This window comes from Tetrao urogallus (genome assembly GCF_951394365.1).
Source record: "Tetrao urogallus genome assembly, chromosome: 4".
In the NCBI taxonomy this organism is placed as follows: domain Eukaryota; kingdom Metazoa; phylum Chordata; class Aves; order Galliformes; family Phasianidae; genus Tetrao; species Tetrao urogallus.
Window position 1 is genome coordinate 45,298,285 of NC_136817.1, and position 26,604 is coordinate 45,324,888.

At 41.7% G+C, this 26,604-nt stretch overlaps 1 protein-coding gene across 1 annotated transcript; it reads left to right on the forward strand.

Moving 5' to 3' along the window:
* Positions 1 to 548: 548 nt before the first annotated feature.
* On the forward strand, positions 549 to 26,604 carry KDR (kinase insert domain receptor; the record flags this gene model as incomplete). The annotated part of the gene is made up of 30 exons (XM_079534333.1): positions 549 to 600; positions 1,660 to 1,750; positions 2,179 to 2,375; positions 2,801 to 2,925; positions 3,242 to 3,410; positions 4,419 to 4,558; positions 4,729 to 4,897; positions 6,320 to 6,431; positions 6,526 to 6,689; positions 7,485 to 7,641; positions 8,841 to 8,961; positions 9,503 to 9,611; positions 10,340 to 10,684; positions 11,640 to 11,786; positions 11,927 to 12,058; positions 13,320 to 13,426; positions 13,807 to 13,942; positions 14,205 to 14,309; positions 15,101 to 15,214; positions 16,194 to 16,282; positions 17,776 to 17,932; positions 19,331 to 19,431; positions 20,761 to 20,883; positions 21,014 to 21,125; positions 21,512 to 21,611; positions 21,726 to 21,831; positions 22,798 to 22,949; positions 25,291 to 25,387; positions 25,497 to 25,585; positions 26,385 to 26,604. 30 exons carry the CDS (start codon positions 549 to 551, stop codon positions 26,602 to 26,604), a joined length of 4,038 nt encoding a protein of 1,345 aa, XP_079390459.1.

The window sequence follows — 26,604 nt, forward strand, 5'->3', positions numbered from 1 at the left end:
AGGACTGTCATTTCAAACGGAATTACACTCATCCCCAGCCCAGCAAAACAGCCAGAATTGCACAGTGCAGAAAATAAAATTGCTGCTTCATTAACTGAAGTCATCAGTGGACACGTGTGGGGGAAGGCAGCACAGAGCAGCACATGTATGCACACACAGGCACAGCTCTGAGTACAGCGTGTTGCTCCATCCCTGATATCATCCACCTGCCTGTGCATACCTCTGTCCATGCACGTCTATTTATTTCCAACAGGGGCATCATGTGCACGGACAAAACGTTAACCTATGTTTGCTTCCCTTTCCTGGTCGACAATTTTACCTGAAAATGCATTATAGTGGGGGGTTGGGTCGGAGTTGTTTGGGGACAAATCCAGCCCTCGCTGCGAGTAGGGCGGGGCGCGGGGCGGGCTTCGGTCGGCTGGGCGGGGCATAGCGGCGGGTCCCGCCCCAGGAACAAGAGGGCGGTGCTGCCCTAGGGATCCCCCATCCCTGCGTTCGGTACGGTGTGGCGCGGCTCGGCTCGGCTCGGCTCGGCTTCGCGCTCCGGGATGGAGCTGGGGTCGCTGCGGGTGCTGACGGTGCTGCTGTGCCTTACTCCCGGTAAGCCGTCGGGGAGCCTTCGGGCAGCCGTCGGGCAGCCGTCGGGGAGCCGTCGGGGAGCCGTCGGGCTGGGCTGTGCTCGGGTCCGGATGCGCCACCGGCGCAGTCCCGGTGAGCGGGTGGCGGTCCCCGGTTTCCTGAGGGCTGTCGGGGCAGGCAGAGCGGCTCGGTGCGGCATCACCTCCTGCTCGCTGGGATCCTGCCGCTTCCCAGAGCTGAGCAGAGTTTAGCTGAAGAAAAGCCGTCATCAGTCAGCCCGTGAGGATGCCGGCGGCTGCAGCACGGGATACCCCGGGGTTCCCCGGGAAATAGCGGGATAAAGGGGGAAAGCTCCACTCCGGTCTTGCTGTCTCGTTACTCGCCCCATCTAACTGCGCTGTGCCGGCCGGGCTGGGTGCTCGCCGTGATGCGGAGCTGCTCGCGGCACGACGGAGTGCTTGGCAGATGGGAAGGCTCTGCCCATGCCCTTCACCTGCCTAAGAGCAGCGCTGGCACCGGCACGTGTCCCTCGGACAGGTGGTCCGGGGCGAGCTGCTAGCAGCGGGTTTGTGTCACACTGCTTGGGAAGAAAGGGGAAAGCAGTTTAAAGGAAAGTGATGCTGAGCTCCTGGGATCTGAGATTTGTGCCACATTCATTGATCAACAGTATCAAAGAGTACGAGCGTATTCAGTTTATTATGAGAGAAGCTTGTAATCCCTTTCCCCAGGGAGTGAGGTCATCAGATGTAGGTTCACTTTATTTCAATGTTCCACATCCTCTTGTTAGACCTTGAAGTTGGCAGCACAAGGAAACAGGAACTCCACCCTGGCCGGCTGAATTGTCGTGCTCTGCAGCCAGCTCCTGACCATCTGCCTGGCTTTCCTGTTATGACAGAGTTTTTGACCTTTCTGTGATGTGTGAAAAGTCATTATTTACCTTTCACTGTTAAGTAGATGATGTGAAGGTGTCTGCTTAAAGCATAGCACGTATTCTTTCCTACAATGCTGTTCTGGTCGAGTAGCATTTCTTTTTGTTATTGTATTTGTCTGAGGGCTTTTTTTGTATATCAGTTTTTGCAGGTTTGTTTATTTCTATGGATCAGCCAACCCTCAGCATCCAAAAAAGTGTTCTCACCATAACCACAAATGACACTCTGAACATTACTTGCAGGTAAGGGCCAATCTGTACATTCATTTTGATAGGGGTGATTTATGCAGTGAGTTTTTGGACAGAGTTTCAGGTGGTTCTGTCTCTCTCCCAGTAGTGCTCATTTCCCCCCTTTCCTTTGCACACGTCATCTGATTTTTCCCTGGCAAAGTTTTGAAACAATCTCTAAACTTGCAGCAAGGAAAGACTGCTGAAGAAAAGCACATCAGCAGGGCAGCCAAAGCAAAGCAGGCATAGGATGGCATGGGAGGGAGCTGGGTGCTCTGTGACAGATTCGGTGCAACTTTGTTCTCAAGTAGCTTCCTTTGGGATACGAGCAACATGTCAATTTATGTGAATTTATCCTGATGCTTCATAAGGTGGGATGAAAGCAGTTCTCTAGGGATCCTGCAGAGATTAGCACTTACCCCTTTTGAATGTTTGCCTTCCAGTGGTCAGAGAGCCGTGTTCTGGTCCTGGCCCAATAACCAGAGCAGTGCTGAGAAGCGCCTTGCTGTGACGGGCTGCAACGATGGCCCTTTCTGCAAGACCCTCACCCTCCTCAGAGTCATAGGCAATGACACCGGGGACTACAGGTGCCTTTATGGAGACAGCCAAGCAGCTACAACCATTTATGTCTACGTTCAAGGTAAGTTCTCACGTGGCTTGTTTTATAAGCTCATTTTTTGACTGATTCCAAAAAGGGTGCTGCCATTGGGGGAGCTAGTGTTGCATGTCACTGCTTTCAACTGGTATTTCCTGTAATACTTATGCAAGAAAAGTCACACTGGGGTAAATCAGATTTGTGTCGGCACGCAGACTGTGGTGGCAGGAAGCTGTACTCCAAAGTGTGTACTGCTGTCGATAAATGTTTTGAGAATAATGATACTGTCAACCTGGGGGGCTGTCAAAACATGTTCTTCCTTTTTAGTCTCATCGCTTAAGTGTTTAGCCAAGTAGAAAAGAACAAAACTGACTTGAGATGAAATAAATAGGGAAAGATAATTTAAAAAAAAGTTTCCTTGGTAATCACACGACTAATTGTATCCACTTACCAACTGAATATTCTTCTAGATTATCGATCTCCATTTGTGACTTCAGTTGGTGATCAGCTTGGCATTGTGTATATCACTAAGAATAAAACTGTGGTAGTACCATGCCTTGGAACTGTGTCAAATCTCAATGTATCTCTGCATGCGGTAAGGAAAAAGCTTGTTATTATTTTGAGAGTTAATTGGAATCACTGTGATGTAAATATTTTGCATGAGATATAAATGTGTTTCTTGAAAACATCTTTCCCATGTTGGGAACTTTGCAGCCTGTGGTGAGTGCTGTGACTGTGTGTCACCATGGTCCTGTGCTTCGGAAGTGTGGGGTGATTGCCCACAAAGGGAGAAGTGCCTGAGCTGAGATGCTAAAACTGGCTTCTGGCTGATATGGAAGATGTTGCACTTGAAAATTCAAAGTTGTTTGCTTTTGAAACCTGACGATGCATTTTGTCACTATTTCAAACAGAAATATCCAGAAAAGGTATTTGTTCCTGATGGTAAATCAATTTCGTGGGATAATAAAAAAGGCTTCACTATACCCAGTCATCTAATCAACTATGCAGGCATGGTCTTCTGCGAAGCTAGAATAGATAATGAGAGCTACCAGTCTGTGATATACATAGTCGCAGTTGTAGGTAAGCCCAAGTTTTTTCTGTATAGCTGATGTTATTTTGCTTCTACAGCGTGCTGACACAATTATATTTGATTGGGCCATAGGTTACTCAATACTGATGATGTAGCTAATGCAAAATGGATGTTGTGATAAGCATTACTTTTCTGTTAAATACAATGTATTGTGTTCTTTCTAGTTGATCACTGGGTTAAAGGCTTCTATTTTTAGTTTAATATAGATGCCAGGCATTTTTCTTCCCAACAATGCAAGCCTTTCTTCCCCAAATCACTCCCTTCTGTACTTAATTTTCTTATCTAGGATCCAAGTCATTGTTGAAGGGAACTAGAGGCAGGCACCCATCAGCAGCAGATGGAAAGAAATTGCTCTGAGGTGTACTGAGGGAATGGGGGATCGGAAGGTCGTATGAGGAGTTGGGTTGTCTTGTCTCACTTCAGACTGACATCCTCACAAGGGAATTTGTGCTCTCTTGGTCTGTGCTGTCAGTTGTTCAGCAAAGTTCAGAAATGCTGTAGCGCTGTGTTGGGCAGCAGGATTTGCCCTTGTGCTGTTACAATGTGATGGCTGCTCATCGAATTTCTTCTCTCCTTATTTGGAGCTGTTCCCTTTCTGTGCTGAGATGCAGGACATATGTGCTCAGATTCAGCGCTGCGTTTGTGGGGGCTGCCTGGCTTCTAGCCACCTGGGGGTGAGTGGACCTCACTTGCCACTCCCTGGAAAAGACCACGTAGGTCACCATCTCCTGCCTGCACCCAACACCCGGGAGGATCTGAACAAGCGCATACATCCTGTTGTGACACCGTCTTACATGGTTCTCACGTCACATGTGGGAAATGCTTGGGACTAGCAGATCCCCTTCCCTCCAGGCTCCTTTGCACGCTAGTCATCATGCTATGCTGGAGCACTGAGATGCCTCTTTGTAGCAGTGGGTTTGGTGGGAGTTTTCATGAATTCAGCTGGGGAAGTTGGTACCGAGTGCTGTAACCCAATGTGTGCCTTTTTCTTCCTCCAGGTTATCGGATTTATGATCTAACAATGAACCCACACTACCAAGTTGAGCTGGCAGTAGGAGAAAAACTAGTTCTCAATTGTACTGTAAGGACAGAGCTGAACGTGGGAATTGATTTTAAGTGGGACTACCCTTCCATCAAGGTAAAATCATATTAACTGAAAGGTGCAGCAGAATTTAGTTTTGTTACAGTGTTACTCTGCATTTAGGAATGTTCACAAGACAGCTGATAATACAGAAAGAAAATGCTAGTATTTATGGGTGTGAGGAAGAATAAATTAAAATTCCCAAACACTTGTCTCTTCTACTGCAGGAAAAGCGTGCAACCATAAGAGATTTAAAAACCACTGCAGGAGAAATAAAGACGTTTGTAAGCACTCTTACCATTGACAGTGTGAACTTAAGTGACAAAGGTCGATACACGTGTGCAGCATCCAGTGGTCGCATGAACATGAAGAACAGCAGCTACTTCATAATCCATGGTACAGCATCTTCCACTTCAGTTCTGTTGGTTGTTCTGGCTTTGGGGTGGGTAAATGGGACACAGGAGGCATCATGGTAATGAACTGAATGATGGAAATGAACCAAAGTGAAGCTGCAGCTGCTCTCTTGCACCCATTACCATGTTCTTGAGTAGTTTTGTACCACAAGCTTATCTGTTTTTAAAGAATAATTAATTGTTACTGAAAGCTGTAAAATCCCATAGGAAAATGGATACTTAACTAAGGTAAACCCCTCATGCTCTTCTGTGTAGGATCTCGAGGTCCTACAAAGCTGGCTTTGCACAGATGATGTTGTGTAAGAGCTACCTGTTCTCATGCCAGGTGAATGTAAGCGAGGTTCTGGTGGCTCTGTAGGACAAGATTCTAGGTCAGCTTAAATGAAGCTAGGCAAAGAAAACTTTTGGCTTCCAAGTTATGAGGAACTGAATCAAACTGGTCTGGTCATACAGATACAATGCAAATGAAACAACTTTGACTACCTGTATAGATAAGTATGAGGCCACATTCTTACAGCCTTTTTTTCAAGCCCCTCTTGAGCACAGCCATAGTGACTCCACTGGCTTACTTCTAGAAAAAAAAAGAAATGGCCAGCATGAGAATGGCCCTTTTTTATCACTCAGTCAAACAAAGGACTTTGTATCTCAAAGGAGGCTGGTTTTCCTGTATTCTGTTTTCAGAGGCCATACAAATATATAAACATTCAAAATTACTCTGTAGCATAGTGCTTCAAGATACTCTTAACTTTCTCTTAGATTTTTTCTATTTCTCTTGAGGAGCCAAAACCGGATCATTTGTTATTCTGAGCACAGTAGATACCAAATTGATAAAGTCTTAGCCAAGAAGCTTGTTGCTGTTTTAGTCTGAATGCAAAGTTAAAGTAGTGAAGTATTTCATAGTATTCTGCAACTGCAGAGTTTCAAGTAGATAAATTCAGCTTCTTCTCAAGTGTGTAATGATGACATTGTAGTTTTAAACACTCTTTTTTCCTAGAATGAGTCCATCAAGCCAGTTTTACACTATATATATAGAAATACTGAGAAGGCTAAAAAGGGGATGCTATGCAGCTGAGCACTGCCCAGAATTGCTCCTTTTGCAACATCATAGTGGCTCAATAGACCATGGGGTCTGAACGTTGGCATGCTGAGGTCCCTTTGGTCTCTGCTTCTCCAAGCTCCCTGGGAGGAAACTGGTCAATTCCTCTGTGCAAGGGAAAGGACTTGGTTTTTGTGCTTCTTCAGAATTTAGAGATTACTGTGCTTTTACAGTGCCTTCCTGTCACCAGCCTCTGGTCATCTGGAGTTAGTGTTAACCCAAGCAGAGACCACTGACAACTTTTGCCTCTGCAGAAAAACCTCTGTATTCTTTATCTTTTTTTTTTTTTTTTTTTTTTTTTTTTTGCAGAAAGTCCTTTTATTCATCTAGAGAAAATGGAGAATGTGGTTGAGATGAAGTTAGGTGATACAGTCAGTATTCCTGTGAAGTTTAAAGGATATCCTTCTCCTGAGGCAAAATGGTAAGAATCTGGACAAAATGAGTTTGAAAAGCTGAGCTATTGTTGGTTGAGGCAAATCTCTAAAGTATTCAGAGCACTGTGTTTTTTTCTGTAGGTACAAAAATGGAAAAGTCATGAATGCAAATCATACAATTAAGCTTGGCTACACATTAGTAATCACTGAAGCAACTGAGAAGGATGCTGGGAATTACACTGTTGTCCTTACGAACCCTACCAACAAGATGCAGAGGAGGCATACATTCACCCTGCTTGTGAATGGTAAGTGATGTGCAGGGATTCCACCCTGCCATGTGTAGACATCATGTGTTACTGTTCTTCGGATTAATTTCACATCTGAGCTATGAAGCCTTAAACAGGGGTGGGGGCTTAGATCAGAGCACTTTATGCTTAGCTGGGGTGATGCAAGGCTGGGCTGTCTCTCTTGGGCCCTGCCCCAGGATGTTCTGGTAGAGGCTCCTGTTGTTGTTGTGGCGCTACATGGTGGGTGTGTTTTTGTTTTCTGCGTATTATTTCTTTGCCTGTGTGTCCTGTCCTTTTCCTGTCCTCCTTGCTCCCTGGTGCCTCCCCCACTCCGCTCCATCCTGACCCTGGTCTGCCTCGCCCATCCTTCCTCCTCTATGCCAGCTGTCCCTCATCTTCTGCCCTGCCCTGCACAGCCGCCCTCCTCCTCTTCCTCCCCTCTGCTTCCCAGGAAACAGCCTTTCTCCTGTGCTTTGAAAACAGCAGGTCTTGGAAAGGGCAGCGAGGTTAAATTCTGGAGTGTAACAAACATTTAATAGCTGGGGATAGGGGCAAGACCTCAAGGGCTACCTTCTAAACATGAGCGTAGTGAAGGGAGATCTCAATGGAGATAATGAGCATTGCATCTTGAGATCCTGATCCTCAAGGCATTGGGCAGGTTCAACACTTTCCAGTGCATATTGTTCCTTGGAGATGCTCTGCTCCGCACTCAGATGTCCCCAGCTTCTATAGGGACAAAGCGACATGGGGTGTGTGTACAGAGTGCCATTGGGAAGCCTTGAGGGAGGTGTTATATCTTGCTCTCTCCTCCAGTACCCCCCCAGATTGGTGAGAACGCGCTGATGGCCCCTGTTGACTCCTACAAGTATGGCTCAACGCAGGCACTCACCTGCACCATCTATGCCGTCCCACCACCTGCCGCTGTCCTGTGGTACTGGCAGCTGGAGGAAGAGTGCACCTTCAGCCCCCAGTGAGTAGCAGTGGTGGGGCCGGATGCTCATCGTGGTGTTGCTTTGTGTCTGGGCTTTGAGGTGAGCTCAGCTGAGCTGGGCTGGTGGTTTGGGGCCTCACTATGGCTATGCGTGCTGGACAGAGAGTGGTGGACACTGAAGGGTTCCACTCTAGTATTTGGTTTTGCTCCCTCTTAAGTCATGAGAGAGCTTCTGCTGATGGCACCTGTAGGCCTCAAAATGACTTCAGTTGCCAACAAAGAAGATTGTTGTACTCAGTAGACACTCAGGCTCTGCTGACTCATGGGCAGGGAGTTGAGAGACAAGGGCCACCTGTGGTGAGGAGCTGTCAATGCTGGCTTGTTACCTTCAGGCCTTCCTCAAGGGCATCTTGACCCATGGTGGGTTTCAAATACAGCTATTTTTGTGCCCCCCACCCCTGTCAGCTCTCCCATTGGGCTCAGTCCCAAACACAGGAAACTTGCTGTTTATGCTAATTGCAGACCTTTGTGGTTGTTGTTTTTTTCTCCTTGTGCTCAAGTGCTGAGTGTGACAGTGCACTTTATCTGTGTGAAAGTGTATCTCAAAGGAAGTGCACTGATTGATGTTGGGGAAAGATAGAGAGAGTGCCTGACTGAGATTCACGCAGCTTCCCTTATCTGGGCCTGCCACAAGCCCAGATTTCCTTTAAAAAAAAAAAAAAAAGTCAAGGAAAAAAAAAAAGCATTCTTCTTTCCTGTTGTTGTTTTTAATGTGATTTCCACTAGTTTCTTCCTTTGGTGCCTGGTTGCTTCCTACACAATGGCCACTGTCCTCAAGAAATTCTTGTAGGGAGTTCAGTGATTTCTATGTCTCTCTGTCTTCCTTTGAACTAAATTAACTCGAATCTTGCATTTATGAATGGAGGTTTGTTCCCAGAATAGCCACTTCCCTCCAAGCATCCTGATGGAGCTGACACAGGCAGATTAATTAGGGAATTCACCTTTCAGCTTGGGGGCTTGTTATTTTACAAAGCACAAAGGTTTCAGAAGGTTATGGAGTTCAATTTAATAGAAATATTTCAAGAAACATACTTTTTCCCTCCGAAATGTAGGCTGTAGCCAGTGATCCATGTGGTTTGTTGATTGGCATCTTCATGTTACAGAGAAAACAGAAAAACACACTAGGAAGGGGCTAATGTTTCCTGTGAGCTAATACATCTCTTTTCTTCTTGTTTCAGAAAAGTTCGCCTGGGAGCCAGTCCATATGCATGCAGAAAATGGAAAGTGATCTCAGAGAGAAAGGGTGGGAATCAGGTTGAAATCAAACAGCGAGTTGTTACTATTGCTGGGAAAACAAAGGTGAGCAGATTTTTTTTTCTGTTGGTTGGGAATGACTAGCCCTGCTCAGCAGTCCACATATCAGAAGTATATCACTAGAGATGAGAGTCTTAACCTAGTGTTAAACTGGAGGATCTGGTCTCTTGTCATATAAACTCCTATTGAAGCTAATAGGTAGAGATGGACACTTATGTCTTTAGACAATCTCCCCAAAGTGAATCTTCATTGTGAAGCTTGCTTACATTTCATTACTTCTCTTTTAGGTATGAATTAGGTGAGTTAATTTTGTCAGTTAACAAAGAAAAGCTAGGAAAACTGAAGAGCAGAAAAGCAGCGGGTCTGGTATTTATGGGCATGAACACCGTAGCCTGCTTTTTGTTGTTTTCTTTTATCTGATTGTCATGCACTTATGCATGTGAAATCAGTAAGGGACCGAATAGCCACTATGCTATGGAGGGTGTTTCAGTTTGCATAGCAATTTGCTGAGCTGTTGTGGTGGTCAGACTCATGCAGGAACCTTAACACTGATGTGGTATGAAATTTCTTGTTTGTTCTCTTGTAGACTGTGAGCACCCTTGTGATTCAAGCAGCAAATGTATCTGCTTTGTACAGATGTATGGCTACTAACAGAGCTGGATCAAGTGAAAGAGTTATCTCCTTTCACGTGACCAGTAAGTATACCTTTCTGAGGAGTCATGTTAAATTAATGTTATTTTGTATTTCTCACTACTTAGATGTGCTTCTGCACTATTATCTGATTCCTGTCTTTCATAAATCCTTTCATCTTACGGAAGATTTTCCTAAAGCAGTTTTTAAAGTCACCGACTAACTTCAACCAAGACATTAGTTCTGCTGGCATCAGTGGACTGAGTCCATGAAAATAATACAAAGTGGGCACTAATATCCAGAGAGTGATTGCTGCTGGCTTTTTGCAGTCTTTTGGAAGAGTTAGAGAGGAATTTGTGTAGTTTCACAAAAGGAGTAATATAATATCATATTACAAAAGCTAAGGCTAAAATTTTCAAAACTGATGGCAAAGAGCTTCTGTCTTTTTGAAAATTTGTTCCCATATTCATGTGAAATAATATTTAAATCCATATCAAAAAAGAAGCTATAAGATAATGCTAAGAATCATCATTGCTTGCCGGAAGTTTCTGTAGGAAGAGGAACTGTATTAATTAGACAAGCCTGTCTTTAATCCATATAAATACATTGCTTTTAATGACATTGTGCTCCTTACCTAAGTGATTAATTGATTTTTCAGTGATTTTTCATTTATTTAATAATAGACAAGATGAGGATAATGCTATGTTTGTAAAAAGGCTTTTCAAGTTCATTTGACAACAAAATATACAACCCGATAGGAATTTGTTTCCTTTTTATTTTTCTTAATGTGCAGGAGGTCTTGAAATTAATCTCCAGCCTCGGAATCAACTGACAGAGAAGGATAACACGTCCTTACAGTGCACAGCTGATAAATTCACATTTGAGAAGCTATCGTGGTACAAACTCAGTGCTCATGCCTCACAGACACCCTTTGGAGGGCTGCCCATGCCCGTTTGCAAGAACCTTGATGCTCTTCAGAAGCTGAATGCAACTATTTCAAATACCAATGGTGAAAATGTCACCTTAGAACTCATCCTCCGTAACATCTCCCTCCAGGATGGAGGTGACTATGTTTGCATTGCTCAGGACAAAAAGGCTAAAACACAGCACTGCCTGGTGAAGCACCTCACTGTTCAAGGTATGGATCTCTTGCTGTGAGCTATGATGAGGGGCTGCAGAAGAAAACAACTCCAAGAGCACAAGGTTTTGGTGTCTGCCTGCCTTGTATATGTGCGTTCAATTTATTAAGTAGATTTAGACTACCTGTTGTAAACAAAGGGCATGTTAGTTGGAGATGCTGATATCTGCTGAATGCAGGTCTGAGTCTTATCCAGATAGAAAGGACTGACCACTTCATCTGTACAAGTGAGGAAAACACTGACTGTAGCACTGAGCTCTTGCAAGGTGATAAATTTTGTTTTTCACAAATGATGACATGTATTTAGATTAATAACTTCTCAGTTTTACTTTTCCCAACACTTTTTTCTCTACAGTTATAAGTGCCTGTGTGTATTTATGGCATTAGTGCTACTGCATTTTGTCACTGAATCTTGGGTCGGAAGTAGCGTCTATAATTTAAAACTGTCATGAAATAACACTGGAATTCAGGTGCAAGCAATAAAAGCTAGTAATCAATTAGCTTTTCACACAAATAATGATGACTTTGTTTCAGGGCCTAGATGTCTGGTCTCATTAAGCAACTGTGGCGTTCGTTCAGGAAAATACCTACATATGTTTATTGGCTGTCTTAAATGAATGCCTGATGGACAGACAATGTCAGCATTCTCATAATGAGCCAGACACAGAAGTGGGAGGGAAGCAATTTCTCACCTATCCCTCTTTGCATTGCAGCCCAAGTAGTTACAAATTAAATGATCTAAAGCTGCTAAAATTTTCTTAGATACTATGATCGTTTTGCATCATGTGGAAGATTAACTATGATTTTAATTTGAACTCTGCAGCTATTGATTTTATTGAAAAAATTGAGACTTCATTTCTAAGTCAAATGTGTAGAGCATCATCAACAGCTGTTTCTGCAAAAATAGATGTTTTTTTAAACTTTCACTGATCTAATCTTGTTTCCATACCAACAGAGCCCATGGCACCCACACTTGTGGGAAATTTGGAAAATCAAACAACAAACATTGGTGAAACCATAGAAGTGTCATGCACAGTAAATGGCATTCCTCCTCCAAATATCACATGGTTTAAAAATAGTGAAATGCTTTTTGAAGATTCAGGTGAGGAACTTTTCTTTTGTTATGGATTTTCTGTCACTCAGGAGCTTTGATTCCTAGGGTTAACTTTTAATTTTCATTTCAGAAAGCTTCATTTTGTGTTGTTATCACAACCAAATTAAGTGTGATCTTTTTTTTTCTAGGTATTGTTTTGAAAGATGGAAACAAAACACTAACAATACGTAGAGTGAGGAAAGAAGATGGTGGGCTGTACACCTGCCTTGCCTGCAATGTTCTTGGATGCAAAAAAGCAGAGGCTTTTTTTTCAGTGCAAGGTCAGTATCTGTTTATTTTCAGTTTGTGCATGAACTTGTTATGATCATTGAAATAGGAAAAAGAGTGAAGTCTTTGTGCACTCTATTGTGTCTGCTGTCCCATTTCACTGATAGGAACAGGTAGTGTTTTTGGGTTAGGAAACTCCAGGCTTCGTCCACCAAGATCTGAAAGTGTTTGTGAGGCCCATTTCTCATTTGCATCAGTCCTACTGTAGCCCACCAAAATGCAGCTTGCAATAGGAAATAATAAAACCTAACAAGAGGTTAGTCTTCAGTTTGAGTAACTGGAACTATGATGGACTTTGCACCAAGGGTTAGGATTCTGCAAGTAGAAACCTTCAAGTAAAAAGCTCATTGTTTTTGCTACTGGTATATTTATGAAAAGTAGTTACTGAATAATTCACTAATCTCTGTCTTATAAATTAGGATGATTGTCCTCCTATTACGTTAAGGTAATTAAAGCACTATCCTGTATTTTCATAGCTCTCGTTAAGATATTAAGATGAATTAAGGGCAATAACATTTATGTGGGATGTTATCTGCAGACGTTAATTTCAGCTGAATTGGTAAATGTAGCTGGGGCATGATTTAAAGGTCTGTAAAAGTTGGAAATCTGTGTATTGCAGTATTGCATACTGTTTCTCTTCAAGTAATGTATAGTGCAGTTGGGATCATGAGGTGAAGTGTGCTACTGTGTAGGAAAATGAGTGTGGTGCAAGGCGTGACACACAAGACCATGATGTGTGGAATGAGTGCTGAGAAAAGAGAGCTACTGCTGTACATAATCAGATATTCAAGTATTGTTATAAGTCCTCATTTTCATGTGTTGCTGTAGAACCTCATTTTTTATGACCCAGCTGAAGCATGTCTAGAGACAAGAGGGAGAGTGCTCCCTAGGTCATTCTCAGTACTTTATTTACTTTTTCTTAACAAATAATTTTTAATTCGGGGTATTCTAAAACAACCATTTATTTTTAAAATACGAAGTTTCGCTTTATATTGGTTGCTAAATATCCAGATTCTGCCCATGGAACAAAGCTGGTGCTAAGAAATCGTGTGGCGTTTAAAACCACACTGAAATAAGCATAATATTCTAACATTAAACCCAAGCTTTTTGTTTCATTTTGCTTTCGTTCCCTTGCTCCATGTTGTGCTTTTAAAATGAACCTTTAGAACAAGAACCTCCATTCTGTGATTTAATGAATGAACAAAACCAATACACTTCCAGCTATCACTCAGATATTCATTTATTTCTTCCCAGGCGCTGAAGAGAAAACAAATCTGGAGCTCATTATCCTTGTTGGCACTGCAGTCATTGCCATGTTCTTCTGGTTGCTTCTTGTAATCATCCTTCGGACCGTTAAGCGGGTAATGAAAAAATTCTTGTACTGTCCTATCAGCACTGGTCTTGCATGACAAATGAAAGCTGACTTGAATCCTTTTGTGTTGTTTCTTTCCATTGTTCTTAAATCAACAGACACATTTTTTCTCTCCATGCTGTAACATTCTTGCCTGGAACTGAGGGCACAGAAATTTGTTTTTAATTGAACAGGCCTTCATGAGAAAAAAAGTTCTTCAGCTGTTTTTGTTTATTAAAAAAAGAAGTGCAGTAATTAATGATGATCAAACTCCCAATGACATTGTGTAGGGGAATGGTAGCCAGGCATTTCTGGGAAACAGCAGAACACTTCAGAGTGACAAACTGGTACTTTGCACATCTCCACCAAAAAACCTATGCCATTTTCCAGGCCAATGGAGGTGACATGAAGACTGGGTACTTGTCAATCATCATGGATCCTGATGAAGTCCCCATAGATGAGCACTGCGAGCGGCTTCCATATGATGCCAGCAAGTGGGAGTTTCCCAGAGACCGACTGAAACTAGGTGTGTTTTCCCTGCACTGGCCATTATGTGACCCTGCAGCCAGCCCTGCTCCAGGAATGGCTTCAGGGTGGGTGGTGGGACTGCCCTGATGCACAGCCAGCAGGAGCAGGGAGCGCTCCAGAGTCCCATAGGATATAATACAGCCTCTCCCCACTGTCAGTCCTCTGTTAATTTCTCATATAGAAGTTCAGTTTGCCATTTATTCTGTATCTTTTGACCACTGGACCAGACAAATGAATCAGTCTGTTCTTCTCACTTCAAGGTAAACCTCTTGGGCGTGGAGCTTTTGGCCAAGTCATAGAAGCTGATGCCTTTGGGATTGACAAAACTGCTACCTGCAGAACTGTGGCAGTCAAAATGCTTAAAGGTAAAAAAGATGACTAAGACTTCACCTTGAATGCTGAATATATGGGTATTGCCAATCCTGTAACAGCAGGGATGAAAATGAACCAAAAACAATCAAAGCATTCGTATCAATAATGTATTAAAATTTATCTTATCAGTTGGTATAAAATACCTTTACTTTATCAATAATTGGAGTAATGCAACTGTGGTTTTCTAGCCATTGCTTTTTAGACTTACCCACATTAATATGATAAACTTGCACCAGCAAGCAATTTTCAAACATCCATATTTGACTGGGTGGCTTTCTGCAGACTTCAGACATGTTCCAAAATTGGGGAGAAGTTTTGGGAAGCTGGGACAACAAAATAGGATGCAGGGAATTCAGGGGCTGTATCCCACCCTCTGCTGTGATAGAGGTAGATGGGAAAGCTGACAGGCTTCTGACAGTACAGAGTGAGCAGTTGCACAGTTTCTAGCTCTAGTCAGCTGTATGGGCTGGCTGCTGGGGTCAAATGGCAGAGTACAGGTTGTTCAAAAGCTATGTGGGGAAAAAAAGGTGTTTGACAATATATGCTTGTGTCTCTGGTCTAATATGCTGTCCTTGGCAAATTTTGTTCAAAAGCAAAGCAAAACCAACCTTGTAATGCATATGGCTAGTTATGGCTTTATAGCATATGGCTACAGCAGAGCTGATCCAGGATGCCAGCCAACAAGACTTCTCACTAAATGGACTAGAAAAATAATGATGGAGAAGATAGAGGAGAGGAGAGCCTTTCTGTTATGCTCCTGACTTGCATTGTTTTACCTCTGCAGAGGGTGCAACCCACAGTGAGCACAGAGCACTTATGTCTGAGCTGAAGATCCTCATTCACATTGGTCATCATCTCAATGTTGTCAATTTACTTGGAGCCTGCACAAAGCCAGGAGGTGAGTAACTTCTCAGTGAGTGGGAAAGTACTAACAAAACCCCTATTTCTGCCATTTCTACTGCTGAGAATGTTGAGTTTCAAAATTAAGGTTTGAAGAAATTACCTTTTTTTTTTTTTTTCTTTTTTTAAATTCCTGGTAAATGTAGCAGATCCAGAGATGGGATAAGAGCTCAAAGCCTTCTGTAGTATGTACAGCTCCATCCCTTGTTCATTTTTGCAAAGCCTTCAACACCCCTGTTCTCTCACTTCACTTTTCAGTACCTCATATCCACTTTCACAGTGGATGCTTTGCATATAATGGGCTCTGGATCTAAGCCTAATAGGAGATTTCACAAGTTGGTCTTATTGTTTCCACTGGCTACAGTGCAACTGCAAGTAATGGCTTCCCTGCTTGGCTTTGGACAGGGAGTGGGTGCATCTGTGTGTGAGTGGGAGGGGAGATTGCATTCTGAAGTCCAGCTCTGGGTGGATGAACCTATTTGACTTTATAATCTAGGACAGATGTTTCATTTAGCAAATTCAGCAGTGAATGCTAATTTGGAAGAAATTCAGTGTGGAGTAGGTCGGTAATAATTTTTCAGGAAAGCTGAACTGTTGACTTAATGTGTGATTAGAATTTAATTTGTAAAGTTCTGTGAAAAAGTGCAGTAGTTGAAGGAAACATAATACATAAATATTTCTTTCTTTGTTTATCAAATAACAAAATTGATATGTGCAATATTTGGAACTTAGGGTGAAAATCTGTCATTGAAATAAATGCTTATATGAGCGTAAATTACCACATTTTGATTGTAGATTAAAGCATCTATATTTGAAATTGAGTTTCTGATTTAAGTTGTTAGAACTTAAACTACCTAAACAAAAACTAGATGATCATAAATGCCTCTTCCTACCTAAACCCTGCTATGATTCTGTGATTATATGATTCTATAATATATAATATATAATTCCAAGTAATTGCTTTGTATGTTATGCAGGTCCACTCATGGTGATTGTGGAATACTGCAAGTTTGGAAACCTCTCAGCATATCTACGGAGCAAGAGGGGTGAATTTGTCCCATACAAGGTGCAGTATAATGGTCGATTTGGTGTTTTTTCTCCATACACAATTTTTCTGTTTCTTGGGGAGAATGTCATGGCAGTTCTTGTAGATGCTGGCTATTCAGTGCTTCTCATGGGAATGAGAGATGACAAAGACATCAGAGGTCATCTGGTCTTTCCCCTGGCCCCTGAAATGTTGCTATTTTGTTATTGTTAGCTTGAAATGTGCAAAGGAACTGGGCTTCCAGTATTTCCCTTGGCAGATTGTTCTACACTTGGCTGTATCTGTCAGGAAGTTTTTTTCTGATTATCAGCCTGAATTTTTTCCTTTCTTAGTTAGGCTCCAGACCACCTTAAATAACTGCACTCCCTGCTTAGTATATATATCCATCATATCCATAGATATCTTTTATCGCGTAATCCTTTCCACTTTCCCCTTGCCTCATTGCTGAGCCAGATTACCCGTATTTTGTGCTGTTAATCATGTTGTATAAAAGATATATCCCTTGAGTTTTTGCTGAGGTTTTCACCTCCCAAATCATTTGGAAAGGAGAACTCTCATCACAACACTTCATATTTGCATCCTGCTTTAAAGGAGAGGGAGGACGGAGGGCGGCATTTTCAAGGTCATTTCTGGACACCTTTGTAAGGAAGTCTGACACAGGATCCATCCACTCTGAGGGTCAGATGCCAGCTGAACAGCATGGCTGTAGATGTCCAGTACTGAAGAGCATGCCTGGGACTCTAAACTTTTTCAACCGCAGCCAAGAGAAAGGCCTCAGTGCTCTGCAGCGCTGATAGACCTGTTCTTCAGCCTTCTTGCAGCTTCTGTGTTTAGATCAGAGCTCCTTTAATCTGTTTGTCAGTTCTCCAGAGGGTTATTTTTCTTCATCCTTGGAGTCATTGTTTACTATTTCATATTGGCAAAGGCAGCTTGCTGTATCCTTTTGCGAGGTAAAAAAGATAAATATCTAAGGGAACTTGAGGAAAGAGGCAAGGTTTCACAAAAGTGATGACCCTTGCTCACCAAAGTGATGAGGATAGGAATCAGCAACAAGAAAATGCAGCACTGCCATGGGAGCCAAGTAACCAGACCGAACCAGACTGAGAAAACGGAACTGTAGTGGAGGAAGACAGCAGGTGTGGATCTTATCCAGGGTAATATGGTGGGTCTGTGGAAGAATGTAATAAATCAGATTTTGAGGGCAGCTAATGCAATAGAGATGCTCAACAGTTTGTGAGGAGATTCAGCAGCACATTTGCTTTGTGATTTGTGGGGACCAAGGACTTGGTAGGAGGCTGTGAAAACCAGATTCCTGAGACCTGTCAGAGCAGGTTTTTTCCAAACAGTGTAGAAGTGACAGTGAGGGGCAGCTGGGAGGCCATGGGAGCAGGCCACTGTGGTGCTGTGAGGGGATACTCATGACGTGCACTATAGAGGACTTTGTTGCCTGTCCTGGTGAAGTTTCTGATATACTTTCTGTTTCTGATTTCTCACTCTTTCTCTGTCCTTTCTAGACGAAAAGTGCCAGGTTTCGGCAAGGTAAGGAGAACTACATTGGAGACATCTCCACGGACCTGAAGCAACGGTTGGACAGCATCACGAGCAGCCAGAGCTCCGCAAGCTCCGGGTTTGTGGAAGAGCGGTCCCTGAGCGATGTGGAAGAGGAGGATGGTAGGATATGTCTTCTTTTAGTTTTGGAACAGCTCTCATTGGTAGAGGCTGATAAGGGGTATCAGGGATGGGGTGTTTTCCAAAAATCCCTCAAAGCTGTGTGCAAAATATTTCTTGGATGACCAAAGTTGTTGAGCTGTGGATCGTTGTAGTTCAACATCTCAGACCCCTCAGCCCATTCCCATTCCAGGATAGAAAAGATGCATTTTTACTGCAGTGCGTTCTGAACATCTGCCTGTTTAGTATCCCAGTGTCTTCAAAAAAAATCAAGGGACACAATCTCCAAAGGCAGCATAGAGAGGATGCGCTTGAAAACTAAATGAATTTCCTCAATGTTTTCCCTGAAGTTAAATACCATGAAAAACCATCTGCTTTGGTGCTTATTCACAGAGAAGTTGGTTTGCCTTCCCTATGTGCAGGTGGTCCACCAGGAACAGGAAACCTAAATTTTCCGCTCATTCAAAGCCTCCCTTGGTTATACATACTCTCTGCAACAACTTCACATTTACCATGTTCTCCTTTGGCAGCAATAGTACAGAATGCTCAGTGCTGCCCAAATGTTTCAGAGAGCACTGACTTCAGCAAGTAGTGGGATCAGACCGCTCAGGAGGGAAGCCATAGCTCAACTGTTTGTGTCTCAGCTGATACTGAAAATCATGTAATGCAAAGTCTGCACTTCATTATGCATTTCTGCACCATTTTGGACCTTTTCAGACATCTCTGGAGTGAACACTAACTTTATGAGCTGAAGTGTTGTAGAGGTGTCTAGGCCAAAAGAAGGCCTTGAGATGAGGGTTTTAGCCAGCAAGTTGTAGTTTGTGGCAGGTTTCTTCTAAAAATTTAGAGCTCTACAAGGAACTTGAAATATTTCTATCAGCAGGAGCTAAGTGCTGAGGTATCTTCGTTAGATATTTAAGTATGTTATTTCTCAGGGTCACTAGAAATGAGGTTAGGTTTCTTCTACCTGAAATTAGCAGTGATTTTTGCCAAACTTGAGTCTTTCCCCTTGTGGAATATTACTCCCCCATAAGGACTAGGTGGGGCTTCTCATCGGTTTCCAAAGTCATCTGCTGAAACCATAGCAGGCCTTTCCTGTCCTAGGAGTTAGTGAGCTAGAATTTTTGGTAGTGTTTCTTTTGTGATTTTTTCACAAATTTTTCTACTGGTGAGAACTCTGCAAGTAAGCAAGGAAGTCTGGGGTAAAACTCATCATCTAAAAGTTAAATTTGCACAGGTCTGGTTTGGTTGCTAGTGTTGATTATACAGCCAAAAAATAAGGGCTTGATTTGCTCTTTCAGTTTACAGTGACATGAAATTAAGATGAACATTTACCTACGAAGCAGTCATGGGTAAATTAGTGACAAAGGGCATGCTTGACTGTTGTCTGATTCTTTGCAGCTGGTTCTGAAGACCTTTGCAAGAACCCTTTGACCATGGAGGACCTCATCTGTTATAGCTTCCAGGTGGCGAGAGGAATGGAGTTCTTGGCTTCACGCAAAGTAAGGAACTTCTCAGAAAGAATGGCATGTTATTTATTTGACTGTAGGAAATAGTGCTGTAGGTCTGTAGAAGGAAACAGTGTGTTCATCTTTGGACTGGCAGTCATCCACAACATTTTCTTTTTGCCCTAGGAGATATCCAAATCATAAATATTACGAAGTGAAACAGCCCATATGTTTATTGACACAAATGTTAGTGACCTGTGTAAGGTTTGCGGGTCACTGAGTCATAGAAGAATGATTAAGTAGTTGGTGGAAGGAAACTGGCATATGAGGATGACTGAAGGAATTAAAGACAAATCCCTGGAAAACGGCTCTAAGCTAGAGTAAAGATCTTGCTCTGAGGAAGTTGCCTGTGATTTGTGCATTAGGATTGGAAGGACAGTGCCAGGAGAGAGGATGCTCATCTATGAAAATTTGTGGATGTCTCTTTGATGAGTCTCTTAGCAAACAATACCGTGGGGACTAATAGCACCTCAATTGCACTTTAGCCTTATATAAGTCCATCTCTTTGATTTGATACTAATATATATAGTGCATGTTTCAAAGGATACAAATGCCAGTAAGAGTGAGGAATTGATTTAAGTGTTATAGAAACAAAGTTACTTAGAAATGAGGAAAGGAAATAGAAGGGAATGTAACACTGCTCTAGGTGTGCAATGCAGACATCAGAGCCTTTTCTACAAAAAGGTTTTTATATACTTTTATACATCCTGGTTGGTACGTATATGTAAAATTATGCCTTTCCTCAATCTGTATTTCTAGTCCATTCTAAAAGCAAATCTGCGGTCACTTGCAGAACATAGCTTTTTTTATTTTTAGCTATCGAGGCTAGAATTTTAAAGTCCTTGGGTTCTTGGTTAAGTTCTCATTCTGCATAGGTAAAAGCACAGACTTTTCTTTCTCCAAGCATGTTAGTTTGTGTTGGAATCAAATTGGCATTTTAGAATAGTGTGTTTTTCAGAGAGAGAATAGAATATAGAGATTTTAGTGAACTTCAGAAAATCTAAAGATAATCAGATCTGAACCTGCTTTGTGTCAGCTTCTTGGCATAAATAATTAGATAACTTCAAAGGACCTCTTTGCGTAGTGGATAAACAGATGTATGTTTGGACTTGGAAACACAAGTATTCCTGAGCCAAATCAGTTGTGACCATCAAAAAAGCACTTTAAATCAGTAACTGTTAATGCTGAGGTTTCTTTTTCTTGAGAGGTTTTAAGAATTATCTGCCCTTTGAGGGTAGGAGAGCACATATGTGAAAGAGATCAGCCCCACGGTCAGAGCAGTGACAACAGGCAGCGCTTGAAGTTGTTTACTTCTCTTTGCAGTGCATCCACAGGGACCTGGCTGCTCGTAATATCCTCTTGTCAGACAATAACGTGGTCAAAATCTGTGATTTTGGCTTGGCTCGAGACATCTACAAAGACCCAGATTACGTCAGAAAAGGAGATGTAAGTTTCAGACTCTCTATTTGAGAGAGAGTTAATGTGAAGTCAGAACTCAAACCCTTAAATAGGTGTTTAGAAAATCAGTTTTTAATGAGCAGTGATGTATATATGTTTTTAAATTAAATGTTTTCAGGCTAGGCTACCACTAAAATGGATGGCACCAGAAACCATTTTTGACAGAGTATATACCATTCAGAGCGATGTATGGTCATTTGGAGTTCTGCTGTGGGAAATATTTTCATTAGGTGAGTCACTTTAATTTCATTGACCATCTTAAAATCTACACAACAGTATGTTGAAGAAAATAGTCAAAATGTTCTTGGATTCCCTTCAGTATTTTTTACTTCTTGAAGATTTCCTGTTTATTTTCTCCTTCAAAGTGAAATGCTCAAATTTCTTTAGAATGCAAATGTTAACATGGACTTAAATGCATCTTCTTGCGATTTCAGTATGTGATTATGTGCCTCATTTACTCATTCACTTGCTTCTGCCATTGTAAATATAATTTGTTTGCACATCCAAATGTACTGAACTACCTTATTAACTCAGGCCACAATGAATTATATATTAGAAAATTAATTCCAGAAATTAAGAATCTAATGTATTAAAATTACCATTGCTCTCATTTTAGGTGCATCACCATATCCTGGAGTGAAAATTGATGAGGAATTTTGCAGAAGACTGAAGGAAGGAACAAGAATGAGAGCACCAGACTATACAACACCGGAAATGTAAGAAACCATAATTTCAGCTGCCAGAGTTATCCCACAGTAATAGCTGGTGTTTAAGAAAGTAGTAGGTTCTGTTTTCTTTATGCTGGTATTTCACTGGGCTTGTCCTTCTAGGTACCAAACTATGTTGGATTGCTGGCACGGAGATCCTAAGCAGAGACCAACTTTTTCAGAGCTGGTGGAGCACTTGGGGAATTTACTGCAAGCCAACGTCCGTCAGGTATGTGAAATTTTCTAAACTTACTAAAATTACTAAGACTACCAACCAAACTCCATCTGTCTCACTAGCTACCACAAAATGCCACGGATGAGTACTAGAGCTGTGGGAGAACCTATTCTTCCACTTTTCCTAGCCAGCAGCTGGAACAACTGGCAGAGAAGAATGATTGAGTAGAGGGAAAAGATCACTGAACTCTGTCAAGATGACCGAAATGCACATTGCCTGGCCAGCAAGGGTTTCTCATGTTGCCACTGGTATTGCTACTTTGCTGTTGTGTATGTGTCACGTAATAATTCAAAAGAAATGAATGAAAAAAAAAATTAGAAAAGAGTTGTAATCTATTAAAGGACTTCTTATGGGACTATAAATGGATATACAGTACCAAAGAATGCATAGTCTCATTTTCTCTTCACATTTAAGAGCAGAAATTTAAGCAAATAGAAGAAAATTTAAAAAATGTTAGCCTACTTACTCATATCAATTGAGATGCTGAAGTAAATATGTACATATATAGAAAAGTTACTGTTTTTGCAATCTGTATTTCATTCCTTTTTTGTTTACTTCTTATACATAATTTAGTCCTTATATGCTATAGTCCAATCTCATCTTCAATTTAAGGTTGGTTTTTTTTCAGATTCATGCACTTCATGTTATTGGGATTCAAAAATTACTAAAAATTATGTTTTTCATTTCAAAGATATCAAGAAAAAATTCTATTTACACATGTTTTGTAGTACATCATATAAACTTCTCATTTTTTTGATAAGAAACAACTTGGCAGTAGATCTTTACATTTTCTTTTTTTTTTTTAGTGTATCTGCTCCTACAGAGGCAATATAATTCTCACAATTCAATAAAACAGCCAACATATCTCTCCTGGTCTGATGCATTCTCCATGTATGTGTGTGAAACTGTGTTTCTCTGTAGCACTTTTCATTTTTGTATTTTTTTCGCTGCATTCTACAGGATGGTAAAGACTACGTTGTCCTTCCTTTGTCAGTATCGCTGAATATGGAAGAGGATTCGGGCCTCTCTCTCCCAACTTCACCTGCTTCCTGTAAGGAGGAAGAGGAAGTCTGTGATCCTAAATTCCACTATGACAACACAGCAGGAATTAGGTATTTTATATGATCGACATCCTACTGGGCCTCGGGGCAGTTTTTGTTCATGCTGGGGGCAGGGAAAATGAAAGGAAGAGACTTCAGCTGCTCTGGTCCATATTTAACCTCCTCCATAGGGATATAAATGAATCTGTAGAGTTTCAGTAGGCCAAACCTGTTTCTTACTTCCCCCAAATGCTAATGAGAGATCTTTAGATTTCATTCTCATTCAAAAAAAAAAAAAAAAAAAAAAAAAAAGCAAGAGTATTGAAGAGCATTGTTAGTTTTTAAGAAATAGAACAAAGTTGTACTGACCCAAATCAGGTGTGCTCAAGCTCTGGTATTGCAGCGCCCTCAAATATGAACAGTAATAGATCTACTATTAAGACTTGTTGGACTGGATGATCTTTTTCAACCTTGGCTGGAATCCTGCTTGGCCTGAATCCTCCTGAATTGGAATGTTGGTAAATAGCTCATGAACTGATAGCTAAGGGGAACGTGAGGCAAATAGTATTGTCACTGGGATTATTGTCACTGCTTACATCTGTTGTGCTGCAGGAGCATCCACAGTAGACCTGTAGAGATAGTTGTTGGATGTCATAGCAGGGGTTAGTCCCCCAGTAATGAATTTATAGTAATTATAAAAGCACTTAAGTGGGGGCTTATGCTGGATCTTGTGAGAGATTTGGGCATGGGGCCTTTGTGGAGGTTTCATTCCACAGTATGTAAGGGAGAATGTCATTTTCTCATCAAATGCTGCTTAAGAGCAAATGGAGCAGCTTAGATTCTGAATGTCCTGGGGTGCTTGCTGCAGTGTAGGAAGAAAGAGGGCAGGACATGGATCCAACCATCAGTGGAGAGAAGGACTCTGCTGGCAGGTTTCATGTGGTTTCCTCAAAGTGCTGTCTGAGCCCCTCTTCCTCACTGTTTGTGTTACCCTCATCAAAGACAGACAGGGTTCCCAGTAATCTGGGGTACTGCAGAATCACATTTCTGTGTAGTCCTGGAAAAAACTAGGTAGTCACAATGCATTTCATACTTCAGCTGAACTGAGGGTCCTAGAGCTGAACCCCAAGCCCTATGTTTAAATAGTGTTGCACTCCAAAATACAAACTTTTAAAATACCTGAATTGTGATTTAACACTGAAAATGTTACACTTATTTTCCACTTCTGACACTTCTTACATGGCTGTTCCTGGTGCCTACTTCTTGTTATGAACAGATGTAAAATCTCTCCATCAAACTTTTGAAGAGACTTATCATCTCTTTTTCTACAGTGTGACAGAATTAATGAGAAAGCACTTGTGGAAACTGTGCTAGGAGAAGCAAAATGAGGAACATAAGACTTGTATTGAGTCTTTGTTCTTCTGTTATCTGAAAAAAAATTTTGTAGACGTGGCTGTTACTGTTCATGTAGTAGAGAAGATTGATCTGTTCAATAATGTCTCTTTCACTCTCCAAAAAATAGTAGCTTTGAGGAGCAAACTTTGAATCAAAGCTGGAGTAGGAGAGGCAAGCATAGGGAGAACAGAGAATATTGAAGAATACTTGAAGCAAATTAAAATCGACAGGAGACTAGCAGGAGTTGGCATAACTAAAGTCAAAGCTGGGAAATGGGATGAGTATTGCTTCCATCTTTGCAAGGTATATGCAGATTTCTATTCTCAATCCATAGTGCCCAGAGTGTGTTTTTCTCCATAAGCTGTTAGGAACATAAATTGGAGCTATTTAACTGAGACAGCATTCATTTTATTCCAGATTCACTTAGAGAGAAGGCTGTTGTGTTTGCTTTATTAGTACCTCCATGAAACTCCAGTTTTTCTATTTGTTATTTTTTGGTCCGTATTTTTTATGGACGTCATCCTGACCAGAGGGCTTCTTTTGGAGAAGAGCCTTCAGGAGAGATGCAGCCCTGCCTTAGCCGATCCCCATGGTTTAAGGGCGTCAGTCTGCTGAGTCTGCTGTTGTTGTCCTGAGTCCAGGCAGGGGTCCCAGAAGTTCAACCCAAAGAAAGAGACACATGTCTTTGTTCCAGGCTCCTCTGTTTATTATACTTCTGAGCAAAGCTTGCAGGAAGTGAAGCCCTCCAGCGTAACTGAGGAAAGGAGCTGTTTTCTCAAATCTGTTTCTTAGAATTTGTTCAGAGATCAAGGTTGTCAGGAGCAGAAGGTCAGAAACTTGTCGCTTGTTAGGCAGTTTGTCCTTTTCAATAAATGGATATTTTGAGGTTTGCAAAACATGTTTTGACAAAAGGATTAATTTCTCTGTAGAGAGATAAAAGGATTCTGATATCACTGTGCTGTTTTCAGCCAAGTTGTGGATAGTGGACACAAAGTGATTGTTTTTGTTTTCTTTTCAGTCAGTACCGACAAGGTAGCAAAAGGAAAAGCCGACCTGTGAGTGTGAAAACTTTTGAAGATATCCCATTGGTAACCACTGTAAAAGTTGTTCAGGAGGTGAGACTGTCTGCTCTTTGCATGTCTTTTCCTTTTATTGAGAAGTGTGTTTATTTTTTAAATTTTTTTAAACCCCTTTCCATTTAATGCATTTTCACCATTTTTACAGGAAAACCAGACAGACAGTGGGATGGTTCTTGCATCTGAAGAGCTGAAGACACTGGAAGAGCAAGACAAACAAGTCAAAATACCCTTCAGGTAAGGTTCAGGTTGCAAATAGGATTGAATAAGAAATTCTTCTTGCGGTAATTCAGAGCACTGATAGGTTTGTAGATTTTATTAAAATACAAAATTTTTCTTACTGTTTTTTTTAAAACCACACAAATAAAAGTTGTTTATTCTATGTCTGGTCATCTGCATTTGGTACCAAGAGAGGGAAGATAGCACAACATAGAAGGGACTTGTATTTACCAGCTGCAAAAGCATCAACCACCCCTTGAAGGAACTGAGCCAGTACACACAACTGGGATGACAAAGAGCTCTTATTTTTGTTATTCTTTCTTTCTTTCTTCTGAAACCAGCTCTCAAGTTTTCAGGATGTACCTGGGTGTATTTTCAGAGCATTGTACAGGGATTCAATTGTGCAGCTCACGGGAAATACAGTGGCATTCATCTGACTTATGCTTTCTGAGAGCTTCTCAGAGGAATTATTTTGTATAAACAAAGGTGTATAGCAGTTACAACTGCACTGTGGCTGTATTGTACAAAACATATCAAAGTTTTGTCTCATCTACAGTTGCAATCCAACTCCCTACTATCATAAAATTAAATATTTTCCATTCATTAGGGTTAGTTAGGACATATAAAAAGATCTCTGCTTATAATCAAACACACGTTTAAAAGGGCTTAAAGCCAGTTTTGTTGAATTGACTTTTATTGTTTTATTTTGCTTTTATTGTTGCTGTGATGTGAAGCAGTTGCCCACAGGAGTCACCCACTTGTCCTCCAGAAGACAAATCTGTTTCTCTCTGACTTGACCTGTCTGGTATTTTTGCAGCACACTAGCCCCCAGCAAGAGCAATGAGTCCGTCATGTCCGAGGCATCCAACCAGACAAGTGGCTACCAGTCGGGGTACCACTCAGACGACATGGACACCATGGTCTGTTCCAGTGAGGACACTGAACTTTTGTGTGCCCAGGAGGCCTCCCCCGTGTTGCCTCGTGCGCACGGCCTGGCATATGACAGCCCTGCACCTATGGCGTCCCCACCACTCTAA